The sequence below is a fragment of the Alternaria burnsii genome (genome assembly GCF_013036055.1).
Source record: "Alternaria burnsii strain CBS107.38 chromosome Unknown 732, whole genome shotgun sequence".
In the NCBI taxonomy this organism is placed as follows: domain Eukaryota; kingdom Fungi; phylum Ascomycota; class Dothideomycetes; order Pleosporales; family Pleosporaceae; genus Alternaria; species Alternaria burnsii.
Window position 1 is genome coordinate 1,139,116 of NW_024066113.1, and position 14,908 is coordinate 1,154,023.

The following is a 14,908-nucleotide window of genomic DNA, read 5'->3' on the forward strand; positions in this document are numbered from 1 at the left end:
CGGCTTATGCTCGTCCGCATGACGGCTAATCACGCGTTTAAGAGACGCGTAGTGCCCTAGCATGACATCTCCCTTCTTCCACCATTCCTTCATTTATGATTGTTCAAGTTATTCCTACCATCCTGACAGAGATTACGAAAGTGAGCGCGCGTTAAAAGCTTTCTCAGTATTACACCGACGATGGCGACACAAGACCGCCCAAACATCATCTTCATGATGGCGGACGATCACGCCTCAAAGTCGATCTCCGCCTACGGCGCTGGCATCAACCACACCCCGAATCTTGACAGAATTGCCAAAGAGGGCATGCTGTTCAATCATTGTTACGTGACGAACAGTATTTGTACGCCGTCGCGTGCTGCAATCTTGACAGGGACCCACAACCACGTCAATCTGGTTATGACACTCAACTCCGAGATTAATGAACGCCTTCCCAATGTGGCCAAAGCCCTGCAAGCTGGAGGCTACCAGACAGCGATGGTGGGGAAATGGCACCTTGGCGAAGGTAAGGGACACGAGCCAACAGGTTTTGACTACTGGAGTATTGTGCCTGGGCAGGGCGAGTACTACGATCCTATGTTTATCGAGCCATCAGGTACAAAGCGGGTTCCAGGATATGCAACAGATATCATTGCCGAGAAGAGCCTGGACTTTATCAAGAACAGGGACAAATCGAGACCTTTCTTCGTCATGTGCCATCACAAGGCGCCGCATCGTAGTTGGGAATGCGATCCGAAGCACAAGCATCTGTACAAAGATCCAGTTCGATTACCAGACACCTTTACAGACGACTACAAGAATAGAGCCAGGGCTGCCAGGATCGCAAAGATGCGCATTGCAGACGACATCACATATCATGACTTGGGATTGGTCCAGCCAGATGGCGGCAACGAAGTCGGTGAGAAACTGATCGATATATACTGGTGGAGTGAGCGCAGCCCATTTCGTTTCTACTTCTCGGCGTGCTGACTTTGGTACTAGATGATCGAAAGATTCCTAACCCTGAAGATGTTACCAAGATGCGCCTTCTCGATAAAGACGACGGAACCGTTTTTACTTTCAAAACCCCCGCAGAACTCGCCGAGTTCAAGTACCAACGATACATGCAACGCTATCTTCGCACCATCCAATCTATTGACGATAACACGGGCCGAATGCTAGACTACCTGGACGCAGAGGGCCTTGCAGAGAACACAATCGTAATCTACACCTCAGACCAGGGCTTCTTCCTTGGAGAGCATGGTTGGTTCGATAAGCGCTTCATGTATGAAGAGAGTTTCCAGATGCCGTTTTTGATACGCTGGCCCAAGGAGATTAAAGCAGGGTCCGTATGCGACGACATCATTTGCAACGTTGATTTCGCGCCAACGTTTCTTGATGCTGCGGGTCTGCGCATACCAAGCTATATGCAGGGCGTATCCTTCCGCAAGCTGCTACAAGGCCAGACACCTTCGGATTGGCAACAAGTTGCATACCACCGGTACTGGATGCACAACGACATGATTCATGCGGCATATGCGCATTACGGGGTGAGAGACCAGCGATACAAGCTCATCTACTGGTACAATGAGGACTTTGGGATCGAAGGTGCGAGACCAGCGGATGCCGAGCATAAAGAATGGGAGCTGTTCGATTGCCAGGAAGATCCGTTAGAACTGTTCAACGTGTACGGCGATGCAGGATACAGGGGTGTGGTAGAACATATGACACGGTTGCTGGAAGATAAGATGGCGGACATTGGGGATACACCAGTGCATCCAACGAGGAACAGACCTGGTGGTCTCATCAAAGGAAGGATATGAGGATGAATGTAACGCGATAATGTTATCACCAGATTACAGATACTCTCGAAGATTCTTGCTCCTTTTGCTACAAGCCGCCGTTATAGCTTCCGCGTCTGTGTACCTTGCTCAACCCAGAAGCTCTGCATAATATTCGACTCGCTTCTTCAATGTTTCACATTCGTCCATAGATTGGTTGAGCAACAATCGCAGCTGCGCCTTGTCTTCATCTTCCTCCTCATCTAGCCGTATATGTCGCAACAAGTTCCCAATTTCGGTTTTGTCAATCACTTTCTCCAGTTCTCTTTTCTTCTTTTCCAAGTCTGTCAGCCGCTCAAGCAGCTTAATCTTCTCAACTCGCAACTGCACGATATCATTCATGAGTCGGACCGTTCCGCTAGTGTCTTGGGATTGGTTGATCCCATTCAAAACATCCTCGAGTGTATCTTTGCTACTCTGGAGCTCCTTGCGGAGTTCCGCTACAATGTCGTAATTTACTTCGTCCGTTTGAGGCTCATTCTTCAACCCTGCTTGATTACGCTGCAAGTCCGTTTGCTCCTCTTGATACTTGTTTTTGAGGCTTTTGAGATCATGCTCAAGTTTTAGTCGTGCATTCAGTAGGTTGTGGATCGTACGCTCTCTTCCGAAAGGGCGGGTGGCGCGTGAAAGCTGCACGGAAAGAAAGGTATACTCACTGTAAAGATTCTTGTAGCTCCTCTCAAGGTCGACACGTTCCCAGGCGTCATCGTACTTTTCGGGCGTGAAGTGTGTTGAATTTGTGGATAGCATGGTCGGCGGATCTGGCGAATTGATGCTTGGCGCAGAGAAGAAATCAAGTGTTAAGATACTTGAGTGGTATATCATGGCTGTTTGTGCCACGTTTGCTGCACTTACATGATCTCAAGTCATCACGCGTAAAGTTCCGATTGTGGCAATCTATAGAGCGTCGGCGGACCGAATTGTGAAGACATCCAGCAATACTTGATAAAGTGAAAGCTCAGCATCATAGGCATGCAGACCACAGTTCGGCTGCTATGACGTTCTAAAGGGGGGGCACTGTCTCGCTCCCAATATAGACGTGGCGGGGTCCAGCATACTCCTATATCACGACAGGCGTGCGAAGAAAAACACTAGATTCGTGAACGAGTGCAAAAGAGAGAAGCCAACACGTTTGGCATGACGCAACGGGAGAGAAGTTGGTAGATTTAAAGATGAATCTAAGGTGATTTGTGTAAATGGTGTCGTAGCCAATATTTGTGTTGAAAAGGCACTGAGACTCGAAATGGTATACCATGAACGCCATGCTCTTATTCCAAACGCCATATATCCGATGAGGTGCGGAACTCGCTGCCCCTGTGGAGCGTTGTCCGACTTGCTCTCCAGGACTAATCGTTCCGTCTCCAGCTATCATCTATCGCCTTGCACGGACGTTGAAGGGACTCTCTTCTGCGGCTTTGTATGAATCGAAGGCGAACAAGCTGACAAAGTACAGCGCTGCGAACCTCACGACCAAGTCGCTCAGTCCGCCGTTCCCGAGCAGCATCCTTTGTAGATTGGCAAACAGGCTCTCGCCGACGGGCCGGCTAGGTTCGGAAGCTGAGCCGAGTGTACGACCCTTGGTCTGGAAAACAGCAGAGGCGGCACCTGGGCCAGATGTGTCGCTGGCAGCTTTGCGGACGGCGGCTGTGAGGGCGGCAGGGTTGGCGCCGCGAATGGTGTCGACTACAGATGAGGATTTGATGATGAGAAAAGTTGGCATACTACACCATGGACATTAGCTCCCAGTCCCTATATGTGTCCGTGGTGGTACACTTACGCGCTAACGCCGTACTTCTTTGCAACCTCCTGTTGACTGTCCACGTCCACCTTGACGAACTGCATCTTGCCAGGCTTGGTCTCCTTCTCTGCCAAGCCTTGGAAGACGGGCGCGATTGCTTTGCATGGCCCACACCAGTCGGCGTAGAAGTCGACAACCGTGTATGTCGACTGCGAGAGGAGCTGGGAGAAGTGCGAAGACGACGTCACGGGTATGATCTTGCCGGGCATGGTGGCGGGGTTTAATTTCGTAGATTGATTTCTAGTATACGATCGGTTACACTACGGCAGCGCTCGAGGAGATCAGATCAGATCAGGGAGTTCGTCAAGTCGAGTTGCTATGGTGGATGCTGTGGCGGGGAGGACAGCTTGCGGCATGGATGCGCCATACGGAGCTCAAGCGGGTCGGCCGCCGAGGCTCATCCGCATATGGCTTTAGTAAGCTGCAACATGCGATTCGCCACTGAGCATCATCAACACCTGCAAATCAAATCACCCGGACGTTATATGACGGTACTCAACAGCACACACAAAGTCACTTGCATCTTTCCACGACTAAACACAAGCAAGTTCCAGTGTAAATGTCACTCGAATTCTTCCATGACTACGATGAAGACCTTGGTTGTCTCACACCACTCTTATCATGGTCTCAAAGCTGACGTCTGAACCTCCTCAACGGTCTTTGCTTATCAGCTGGCTGATCAGGATCCCAACCGACTAGGCAGTTCACAGTCTCAGCTCCAAGTCCCGGGTCGTTGATGCGGTCACCAGTCGGCATGCGGAACTGTCCCATGAGCTTGACATATGCATCGAGCGCGTCTACCATAGTCTTCCCCAAAGCCAATGCCTTCTCCGCCCTAGTATGCGAATAGAAAGTCAGAAATTCGAGTGCATCGTCGCGCATTCCATTGTCAACCAATGTCTTGGCAGTGCGCTCTACCCATTCCATGTCCGCAAATGAAGCGTTTTCAAATCCATGTAACATATTCTGAACAATGGGTAGGTATGTTTCCGGATCCGAGCAAGTGTAATATAGCACCTGTTTGAAGATGCGACCAGCAAAGTGCGTGGCCTCCTGGTACTGGTAGTCGGTATCCAAGAAAGTCGAGGCGGCGTCCTTGTACAGATAGCGGTGCAGACCATACTCAGGTGGAACGCTCGTCACACCCAGCCACCACGGATTGAAAGGTGCCGTCACAGAGCCAGTCGGTGCAACCCAGATGCGAATCAGATCCGGATCCATGTCTGCGCGGAGAGAGACAACTTGGCCATACCCGGCTTCGTCGTCCGAGATGCGGTAATCGCGAACGCGTTCGATGAGATCCTTCTCCGTCACGGGAGCCATCGCGCGGGTAGCGTCCTCGAGAGCGGCTTGCGACATATACTTCGCGCCTCCGTCGCGAGCGGTGTATCCTTCCTCTTGAGGTGCGTATGCATTGAAAATGTTGAATGGCTCGGTATCATTCGGATTCCACCATCCTTGTTCGATAGCGAAGCTCACAATGTTTGGACTGCCCATGTAGTCTGAACTGTTCTGGAAATCGACAGGGAAATCCTCAATGTAGCCCGGATAGAGCACGCGAACGTCGTTTTCTCCTAGGCGCTCTGCTGCCCAGAGCTTCTTGCCTCCTGACATCTGCCATACGACCCATCCTTCATTCGCGTCTGCAATCAGGTGTGAATTGCCACCGTAATCGGCATATCCATATTCTGCTATCATCTGGCCGATAAGTTCGACACCTTCGCGAGCGGTGCTTGCCCGTTCCATCACAATACGAGCTAGGTCGGAGTATTGCAATCCAGTCTGAGGGTTCGGCGTCATGGCAATGAGGTCGTCGCGGTTTTGAGCCCAGATGTCCCGAACAGCAACGCCCTTCTCATTCACGCCGCCGTTCGTTAGAGGAGGGGGGAAGCCTTCAAAGTCGGAGTATTCCATAGAGAGATAACGGAAGGTATGTGGTACTTGGGAGATGTTCATCAACTGGCCAGGCATCGATGCATCTTCGGTTACCCCAACTGTAATCGTCGCGTTCGGGGCGTGATCTTTGGCTGGGAAAATCTGAAGCCAATGCGAAGACACTTCCTCTCCAGTTCCACCTAGCATGACACTACCATCCTGGGTCAGACCTTTTCCGACATAGAATCCATAGCTGGCTCGGGCAGGCCTCACGAGGCTCAGGAGCCCTACCGCAAGGAATCGTGTGAGCATCTTGCGGGTTGGTGATGAAGATTGGGTCGCAAGAACCTCCAAAGAGAACCTCAGCCTTTTTCTTCTCTATTGCAAGGGTGGGGGTACCTTACAGCGGACCGACTACGTCAGATAACCCCGAGACGGCATATTGCGGAGATCAAGTCGACTGAAGAAGGTCAAGCTTGTGGTGTTGGAGATACGCTATCCAGGAACCGGTTCGACGGGCCTTGGCAGCTGAGTCGTGAACGGGTTCGGAGATATGTGCGGGCGCAATGGCCGCTCACTACGCACGTCAGTCTGTCCGCTCGCAATTTGTGTCATGTGCAGTCATGATGACCCGTGACAGCTGTCGCATTCAGATGCAGTCGATACTCGGTGAGAACAGTCAGAAATGAGGAGGTGGGCGACGCCCGATTAGCAGCCACTACGCTAATCATGCACGAAGGAGCGGATCGTCGTGTATGACTCTTTCGTCTCACGGCTCCTTCGCTGCTAGCATACATCTACCACCTCTCGAAGGCGAGTAACCCCATGGTCCAATGAAGTTCATCGCGAACCCCGACGAAAAATTGGTCCACAGTCCTTCGTACCTGCCAGATGCAGCTTCTTCATCCGTGTGGCGCCCTCGTTAGGTGTTCGCATGCCTTGCGCCCTTCTGAGGGATGTTATGCTGGTGCCTGCAAGAAGCGCGCAGGTGGAAACCCGCTGACTGTGAGCTTGGTATAGGCGGGTAAATGGTTGAAGACAAGGTACAAGTATTGTGAGGCATCCAGGCTGCCACGTATCTACCCTACACTTCTCCTCTAAGTTTCATCTCAAACATACGATCATCGCTTTTGCCAATCACAGAAACCAGCCCATCATGTCTTCTCTGTCAGCATCTGGTACTCCACGCCAGCGCATTCGTAATCTGTTGCCAATGCTGTATCTTGGCCGTTATCAGCCTGGCCCCAAGAATAGCTTGACAGACGTTCCTGGTGTACTTGTGCATACGGAATCCATCCATTCATCGCCCGCCTATCCTGACGCACCACCAAACGACATCAACACAGGCGTAACAACCATTCTGCCGCGCAGAGATTGGTTTCACAAAGCCTGTTTTGCAGGCATATTTCGTTTCAATGGCTCTGGAGAGATGACTGGAGCTCACCTCATCGAGGAAATGGGCCTCTTGTTTTCTCCTATCATCATCACGGGTAGCTTCGGCGTTGGCTCAGCATATAACGGCATCTACGAATCCGCCATCCGTGATAACTGCGACAAGAGCGGCAAGGTCGATTGGTTCTTGCTGCCTGTCGTTGCGGAAACCTTTGATGGCTTCTTGCACGATGTATCCAAGTTCGCTGTGACCCCGAAGCACGTTGTGGATGGCATCGACAAAGCCAGCAGCGAGCCAGTAAAAGAAGGGAACACGGGAGGTGGTACGGGTATGATCTGCCATTACTTCAAAGGAGGTACTGGATCGAGTTCTCGTGTAGTGCCGGGTGAAGATGGCAAAAGCTATACCGTGGCTGCACTGGTTCAAGCAAACTACGGCAAGATGTGGGACTTCAAGATTGGAGGCGCGCCGATTGGCAGAATCATCTACGAGGAGCAGAAGCGTAAGATCGAAGAAAATCCTGACGACCCAGATCTGATGGCGCAAGCGAATTTGCTGTTTAAAGTGAAGAAAGAGAAGGATAAGAAAGACGGGTCTATCATCATAATCCTTGCCACAGACGCTCCGCTTCATCCGCAACAACTGCAACGACTGGCTAAACGTGCAACCGTTGGACTATCACGCGTAGGCGGCTATGGCACGAATTCTTCAGGCGATGTCTTCCTTGCCTTCTCCACAGCCAACGAGTTGCACGTTCAGACTGTCACAGCAGGCCAAGCTTCTGTCGATCCGTACAAAGCGAGAGAAGTGCCAGTAAAGATGACTGACGACCAGACTATCAATGCCTTATTCGAGGCGAGTGCCGATGTGGTGGAAGAGGCTATATACAACGTGGTCTGTATGGCGGAAACGATGGAAGGCAACGGAAACAAGATCGAAGGGCTAAATTTGAGTCGAGTCAAGGAGCTTATGCAGAAGTACCTGTAGCGTCTAGGATATCGTGCTAATGTGGTTTCTGTTCGATGGATATGATGCGTACAACAATGCGTTAGTAGAGCGTTGTCTATAGAACCATCTGCAGTTGTTTGCACGAGGCTTAGATTGTCGTGCCAAGTACCAATTATACCAATGCAAGAAAGCCTACCATTTAGCCTCCTGTGCAAAGGCAGGTGTGCTAGTCCGTTCCGATTTGAATACTAATGCTTGTGTAGCGTGGATCGTTGTGTGATTCAGGCACGAGCCTGACTACAAGTGGCTGCATGCTTCAGGATCATGAACGGATCTTCGCGCACGTGCTACAACAGTTGCAAGGCTGTTTGTTTCAGTGTGTGGAGGCCAGATGCCATCTACCAATGACCGGGATGTGTAGATCTACGATGTCTGAGATCAGCAAAAGCTTGTGGAGAAAGCGTGCCGATTGACGGGAAGGCATATCCCTTGATTATCGCGCGGAGTTGTGGCGCAGACACACATGGAAAGTGGGAAGCCGAGTGGGCGGGCTAGAAGACTGGCGAGGTGCTGCGCCGCTGTACCGGAGCTTCATCAGTAGTCTAGGCCTTCCCAGGTTGCTTTTACGAACACGATCGTCGAGCAGCTTTTCGATCAGCGGCCCCCGGTCGTTCGTTACACGCTCATGGGACACTGCAGTGCAGATGATGGCTTCTGACTGGAAGAGGGAGGTGGAAAGCAATTCCGGAGGTGCTTCAGGTATTTGAGTGGTGTGAAGGCGGTCAACGTTGAACTCCTCGAGTAGCGTTTCTTCCACAAATAGTACAGAAGCATCGTATGTTGTCTCTTAGACGCGGATAGCTAAATTGAGCGACAGCGCGTCCTGGTGGTGAGTCTGTGGGCCACATGATTCTGATGGTTGTCTTTGCATCGAGGTGCGAGGTCTGGACTCAGCGCGCGATGCTAACGGGATGCCATGTTCTGCACTGAACGAGACTAAAACTCTCAATTGTAGTGGCAGAAGAAGACCCGGAGAGTTAATAATATGGCTTTTGGATTCGATGAACAATGCTCTCATGGAAGGATACAAATACCATGGACGCACCGTGTGGCGGCGTCTTGAATTCCCATGGAATTTCCCGCTAGTGGCAGCAGCCGGTTTCTGCCACAGGCGGGTGTCAAAAGTGGGTCGGGGCTGTGAGAGCCTCGAACACACTTCTTTTCATCTACACGGTCCAGACCACCAGACACGACTGCGCGCTATCCTATAACGTCCTTCTCAGCTTCTGCCTGTCCGTGAGACCGTAGTCGCGGCATCTGTCATGCAGTGTGGCTACCCTCATATATGCCATTTCTCCCATTTCCCATCTTCTCCCACCATAGACGTCACTCATCATGGCGATCTCTACCTTTTCTAGTCCCCCCATCCCAGACCTCACCGAAGTTCTGGAGCGGATTGGTCTGACGCAGTATGCTCAGGTACTATCCAAAAATGGTTTCCATAACTGGGAGAGTGTTGCAGACATTACAGAGGATGATCTGACGGCGCTCGAGTTCAAGCTTGGCCATAGGAGATTACTACAGCGCGAGATTGCCACGTACCGTGGGATTCCTCAATCACTATCGCTGGGGCCAGAAGCCAATTCACCAGAACCCACTTCCTTATCGACGTCCGCTTTGGAAAGCTTCACGAGACAGACAACAACCCCACCGCCACGAGAGAAGAGGAGGTACAGGCGACATCCTCGGGCAGATCCAAACGCGCCAAAGAAGCCAAAAACGGCTTGTACGCTCTTCTTACGAAAGTACCATCGGTGTTTGATCTAACATGCCGTCAGATGTCAACTTCGCTGACCAGCTCCGCACCGACCCTGAGGTCAGCCAACTGTCCTTTGTGGATATAGCTCGAGAGGTCGGCCGAAGATGGCAGGAGCTCCCTGCAGAGAAGAAGCGGGTATGGGAGAGCAATGCCGCCCGAGCTATGCAAGAATTTGAAGCCCAGATGGACGAATACAAGAAAACAGATAATTGGCGGAAGTATCAAGCTTACTTGAACGACTTCAAGACACAGCAAGCAACCTCAGTCTCCAGCAAACAACGACCGGGGAACAGTCGCTCAACGACAGATACTTCTAACAATACTAGACCATACTCACGTGCCAGCCCAATCTCCTCAGACAGTCCTGTCTCGCTCCAATCTTCCAGTGTATCGGGTGGACTCGAAGCAGAAGCATGTCATAACGCATTGACGCTCGCATTCAGTGAGTTGGTCACCCTCAGAGGTGAAATACTCAACGGAGGTGGCGTTCAACAGTTCAATCAAGGTTTTCTACCTCCTGAAGATCGTGTTCGACGGTCCATGTATGCGTTTGTGAGAGGGACTGGATCGCTTCTCTTCATGTGGACTTACGAACAGGTCAACGAGATACTTGACCGCATCTACCGACCCCACAAGCCGGTGGATCAGATGACGCTCGCTGAGTGTTTTACGGTCGCGGCTATGGGCGCACATTACGATATTGATGCCTTCCCGGACCGCATGCGACGACTGCTATACGCATCTGGAACGCTCCAGTTCAATGAGCAGACTGCGAGACAAGACTACTTCCGTACAATGCGTCTATTGCTCTCTCTGTCGTTCTACTCGCTACTTGAGAAGCACATGAGCGCCAAGTACTTGATTGGTATGTTCATTGCCTCTTGACAACCGCGCCACCAAGCTAACAAGCCACAGCTGCGGGATTGCAGATCGCCCGTTGGAAGTGTCCGTCTGCGCAAGCTTGGTCTCGCTCAGCCTCGGACGAGAATTGGAAGAAGATCTTCTGTAGCCTCGTGTTCATGGATTCCTGGCTCTGTTACACCCTTGGTTATCCCTCCGAGGTGACAACCAATGATGTTCAGGTATGTCGCTAGGCACATAATTTGGTGACCATGATACTAATATAGCCAGATTGCCTGTGTTGTAAACCATCCAGATCAGCTCCCCATTGACGAGCTCATACATATGCAAATTAGCAAGATCAACTTGATCGCTGCCGAGGTTGCGAAAACATTGGCCTCTCCTGAATTGACTACCAAGGGAAACGTCACGATGCTTGCCGCAAAGTTGGAGAAATGGCGCGAGGAGATTCCACACGCGTTACAAATTCCAACGCTTCTTTCGAGCGAAGCCCAGGATCTGACAGTCTACCAAAGACGTGCAGTATTCATGGTACATATCATGTATCTTGGTGCACTAGTCTTGTTATATCGCCAGCTGCTGGTCGCATCGGCTGAAGCCCAGCTTATCGACAGCACGCCATCTCCTTTGAACAACATATCGGTCGAAGATGTCAGGAGATATCGGCAGGAATGTGCAATGGCAGCTCAGAACATTGCTCGCATGTTGGGACTAATCTCCTTCGATGGGACACTGACCAAGCGCTGCTGGATCATCATCTACTGGTCTTTTTCAGCAGCTATCTGCCTCCTCTTCAGCGCAACTACTAAACTCATGGATGGTCAGGTTGACAGTGTTGAGGCAGATCTTGCGTATGCGAAATCGTGTATGGAAATGCTCGAGCCGTGCAAGCCATGCGAACCTGTTGCGGCGCGTTATCTGGACACCCTCTGGCCGCTGTACGATCATTTGCTGGACGTCCATCGTCGGATGGTCGGCAGGTCGAAGAGCAGCATCTTCGCTATCCTCCAGCCTGACCCGAGCCTTTTGAGCCCACCTGTACCAGTATCGAAGCAAGAAATGGGACCAATTTCCGAGAAGCTTACCATGCTCCTTACGGACCCTTTTGGAAGAAAACAGGCCACCGACAGCACCCAACGGCGCATCCTTAGCAACGATGGATCATACTCGGTTTTCTGGTTCAGGTGAAGGAAGCGTCCAAGTTGTTATGTTCTCCACTTCTCGACGACTCAATGAGGCAGAGAAGGTTTGGACGGCAATATCGACCCAGATACACGTTACGATTCGTTGGAGCTATCACTATCGAGATGGCGATACAGATGCGTACCACGCGCGTGCCGACTTGACTAACTGGAACCTGGTACATGGCACCCAGTATACTAGTAGCCAAGTCCGATAGATCCAAAGTCTACACCAGCTTGGGGTCGCTTCCCGCGACACGGAACTGTCATGCTGCTATATATGGCGCCATGCTTCAACGGCCACCACTCCGGCTTGCGCGACAAGATTTTGATCGATAGCGCGATTGCACGTTTCAGCCGTTCCTGACTAGCAACCATTCTAATGGATTGCAAGCTGGTGCATCTCCACATACACGTGGTAGGGGGTCATGGGCTGTGGAGGTGGATACGCGTAGGATAAAGTGACGAAAACGAACAAGGACTAGAGTTGTGGACATGAGCAGTAGTAATATTGGCTGGGCAGCGTCATTGGAATAGTAGGATGAATGGTTTACGCCACGACAGCAGATAGTGTATCTAGAGCGGGAAAAATGGGAATGTATCGTGCTGTAGTGTCGATCACGGGAGCGCCCGTCGCCCGTAGCGTAAACGTTATCGTCAGCAAACTCGTACTTTCAGCTCGCACCTGAATCTATCATGGCAGTGTCACCAAAACACTTGACTAAGAAGATGTCGCGAGTGTTTTTCGGTCCCACAGAATATGGCATCGTCTCATCGCTCATCATGTAGCATGTTGTGTACCATGACGAGTGATGAGACCGACCACAGCCGCGGTACAGCAAGTGATACGCGTAATTCGGATCCATTTTTCATAAACTAGACGACATGTTCAGCAACATAACCGACTCCTTCTCAGTCGTGCCTTTGTATTCCTCGTGCTTGAGGTGTAAGCGATGCTGTCATGGCCTCTGCAGAATGAGGAGAAATGGCGCAGCTGATGTTGTCATTCTGCCGCTACGCGATTCCAATAGTGCGGCAGTCAACGCTGTCGCGATGTTTTTAGTGGCTTCGCGAACACTCGGGCTAGGGACTATGTTTATCGAAACGTGTTTCAGTGGGGTTTGCAGCAGCAAAGACAAGGTCGTCCTTGGCAGCAAACTGCTGTACTCACGACGTGGGCGTCGTGCGATCGCGATGCGCGGTTTGATCGGCCTCAGTGCGGTCGGGGTCGGTGAAGCTGGGTTGCATCATTTGAAGATCATGCTCGCAAATTGGCTTAGGGGAAGAGGCGCGAGAAGGTCGAGGGTACGTACGCGTGGATGTATGAGATAAGCAACATGGCGCCCCTCAAATTAACGAAGACGCAACGGAGACAGTCGACCCCTTTCGGCGAGGGTGAAGTTGGTCGGTCGGTCGATAGGTCGGTGGAAAAGTAAAAGGTTGTTGATGCGCTACAACGACTAACTGCCAACGCCGCGTTTTCTTTCCGAATCCGAAACGCAGATAGTCCCCGGCCGGCAGTGAAGCCATCTGGCGCCAGCTAGTTGGCTACATAGAGTTGTCGTGGGATACGGGCAATGCACAAGCGTGGGCGGATAAGGAAAGGGGGGTGCGCCATATGCAAGTCTAGATCTACAATGGGATCCACCCCGGCAGCAGCAGCGGGTGGGACTCCTGGCATGAGGGAGGCTCGTTCGCGTCATTCGGGGGTGAAATAGGGAACGGCGTCCGTTGCAGGGAATACTAATAATAATGATAACGTCGAGTCTTCTTTCCCTGGCATCTTGCTTGCTTTGCTTCGCTCCCCTCTTTCTCCTCTTGTTTTGCTTTTTAGCCTTGTTCGTTAAAGAAGCTTGTTCGTGCCGACTCGAGATAGACCGACTGCATACCGATGCGAAGCGAGACAGCCACGCCGACAGAGAGATACGATGGACTACGGATACGCTGCACCCATGGAGAGCCCTTTTGTGATCCCACATGAGGATGTCGAGGCGCTGGGCACTTCCAAGGCCTTTTGTGCGCTGAGGAGGCATTTGGCCAGAGATGCCGAGTATGTTGTTCCCTTGCCGCGTCAAGCAAGCTTATCTATCGCGCTGCCGTATCGCTCTCCACCTCCACATTCCTGCCCCAGCCTCACGACAGCATCAATTCGAGGAGCCAGCACTGACAGACATGGCAGCTTCTGCGCAGCACACTCGCAATGTTCTCCCCAGGCCAAACAGACATATCTCCTTCACCGCGACATGCTCCACGCCCTCATCATGCCCGTCGTGACCCTCTTCTCCCGCGCGTCAACACTGGCTTCCGCCGCACTCTGCACACAGCGCGCCTCTGATCTCGAGCTCGCCTTCTCGGGCGAATCGCGCAGCGCATTCATTGGCCTCCAATGCTTCATCACCGAGGAGGCTGACTGGTGCCGCACACGTGGATGTCCCGCATGCGTCGTCACCGCAACTCTGAGCACCGACAGCCACATCCGATTGACCATTGCAGCCAGCCTGCTTAGTACGGCAAACATCGCCACGCCAACCCAAGAAGAGCCACCGCAAGACATTGAAGACAAGACCCTTCCACCGCTCCCTCACATTCTCCCCGCCCTCCAGCATGCCGTTATCAACGACCCATTCTGGGAAGGCTCCGACATCTGGGGCTACATGCTCTCGCGCGCAACACAACTCTCCGCCGGCATCCAAGCCCTCATCGCCGAATGCGTAAACCTCGAGTCCCTCGTCTCATCACCTACCACCGAACGCCCCGTCTCAAAGCGTGGCTTGACACATCCCACTGTTCCTTTTGTTGTGTCAGGACAAGCAGTCCAGGAAAAGGGCGTCAAGCTCAGGAAGAGCAAGCTAGCCAAGCGCCAACTGAGACTGCGCGACGAGGAGGTAGAGCTCATGCGCAGAGTTGCCATGCAGTGCTGGGCCAAGGCTCAGGTACCCAAGCATGTCAGAGGAGAGGTGCTGGGTCTGGGCGATAGCAAGAGGACGAGGAGTCTGACCTGTCCGTAAGCAACTACTTCGCAAAGTCGGCAGGCAATGCGTCGGTTGCGAGGGTGTTACATGGCGTTTCTTGGTGTTTGGCTCGCATAGGGATGATACCACAGCATACCACTTTTCTTTGGGTTGAGTCCTTGATGCCACGAGGCTGGTTGGTCTCGGGGCGGTATTGGGCATATACACGGCTTTGGGACTTTTCCTATGTTCAGCATTAGAT

The 14,908-nt window shown here is 52.0% G+C and overlaps 6 protein-coding genes across 6 annotated transcripts; 4 read left to right on the forward strand and 2 right to left on the reverse strand.

Annotated features, from left to right (window-relative positions):
• Positions 1 to 180: 180 nt before the first annotated feature.
• GT037_005861 (alkaline phosphatase-like protein) lies at positions 181 to 1,802 on the forward strand (the record flags this gene model as incomplete). The annotated part of the gene is made up of 2 exons (XM_038930908.1): positions 181 to 928; positions 982 to 1,802. 2 exons carry the CDS (start codon positions 181 to 183, stop codon positions 1,800 to 1,802), a joined length of 1,569 nt encoding a protein of 522 aa, XP_038786597.1.
• Positions 1,803 to 1,910: 108 nt separating this feature from the next.
• On the reverse strand, positions 1,911 to 3,827 carry GT037_005862 (thioredoxin; the record flags this gene model as incomplete). Its single annotated transcript, XM_038930909.1, has 3 exons — positions 1,911 to 2,647; positions 3,207 to 3,541; positions 3,598 to 3,827. The coding sequence occupies 3 exons, from the start codon at positions 3,825 to 3,827 to the stop codon at positions 1,911 to 1,913; spliced, it is 1,302 nt and encodes a 433-aa protein (XP_038786598.1).
• Positions 3,828 to 4,245: 418 nt separating this feature from the next.
• On the reverse strand, positions 4,246 to 5,805 carry GT037_005863 (dipeptidase domain-containing protein; the record flags this gene model as incomplete). Its single annotated transcript, XM_038930910.1, has 1 exon — positions 4,246 to 5,805. The coding sequence occupies one exon, from the start codon at positions 5,803 to 5,805 to the stop codon at positions 4,246 to 4,248; it is 1,560 nt and encodes a 519-aa protein (XP_038786599.1).
• Positions 5,806 to 6,649: 844 nt separating this feature from the next.
• Positions 6,650 to 7,873, forward strand: GT037_005864 (uncharacterized protein; the record flags this gene model as incomplete). The annotated part of the gene is made up of 1 exon (XM_038930911.1): positions 6,650 to 7,873. One exon carries the CDS (start codon positions 6,650 to 6,652, stop codon positions 7,871 to 7,873), a length of 1,224 nt encoding a protein of 407 aa, XP_038786600.1.
• Positions 7,874 to 9,229: 1,356 nt separating this feature from the next.
• On the forward strand, positions 9,230 to 11,702 carry GT037_005865 (uncharacterized protein; the record flags this gene model as incomplete). Its single annotated transcript, XM_038930912.1, has 4 exons — positions 9,230 to 9,620; positions 9,673 to 10,518; positions 10,569 to 10,735; positions 10,785 to 11,702. 4 exons carry the CDS (start codon positions 9,230 to 9,232, stop codon positions 11,700 to 11,702), a joined length of 2,322 nt encoding a protein of 773 aa, XP_038786601.1.
• A 1,921-nt stretch (positions 11,703 to 13,623) lies between these two features.
• GT037_005866 (uncharacterized protein) lies at positions 13,624 to 14,703 on the forward strand (the record flags this gene model as incomplete). The annotated part of the gene is made up of 2 exons (XM_038930913.1): positions 13,624 to 13,745; positions 13,875 to 14,703. The coding sequence occupies 2 exons, from the start codon at positions 13,624 to 13,626 to the stop codon at positions 14,701 to 14,703; spliced, it is 951 nt and encodes a 316-aa protein (XP_038786602.1).
• Between the last annotated feature and the right edge of the window lie 205 nt (positions 14,704 to 14,908).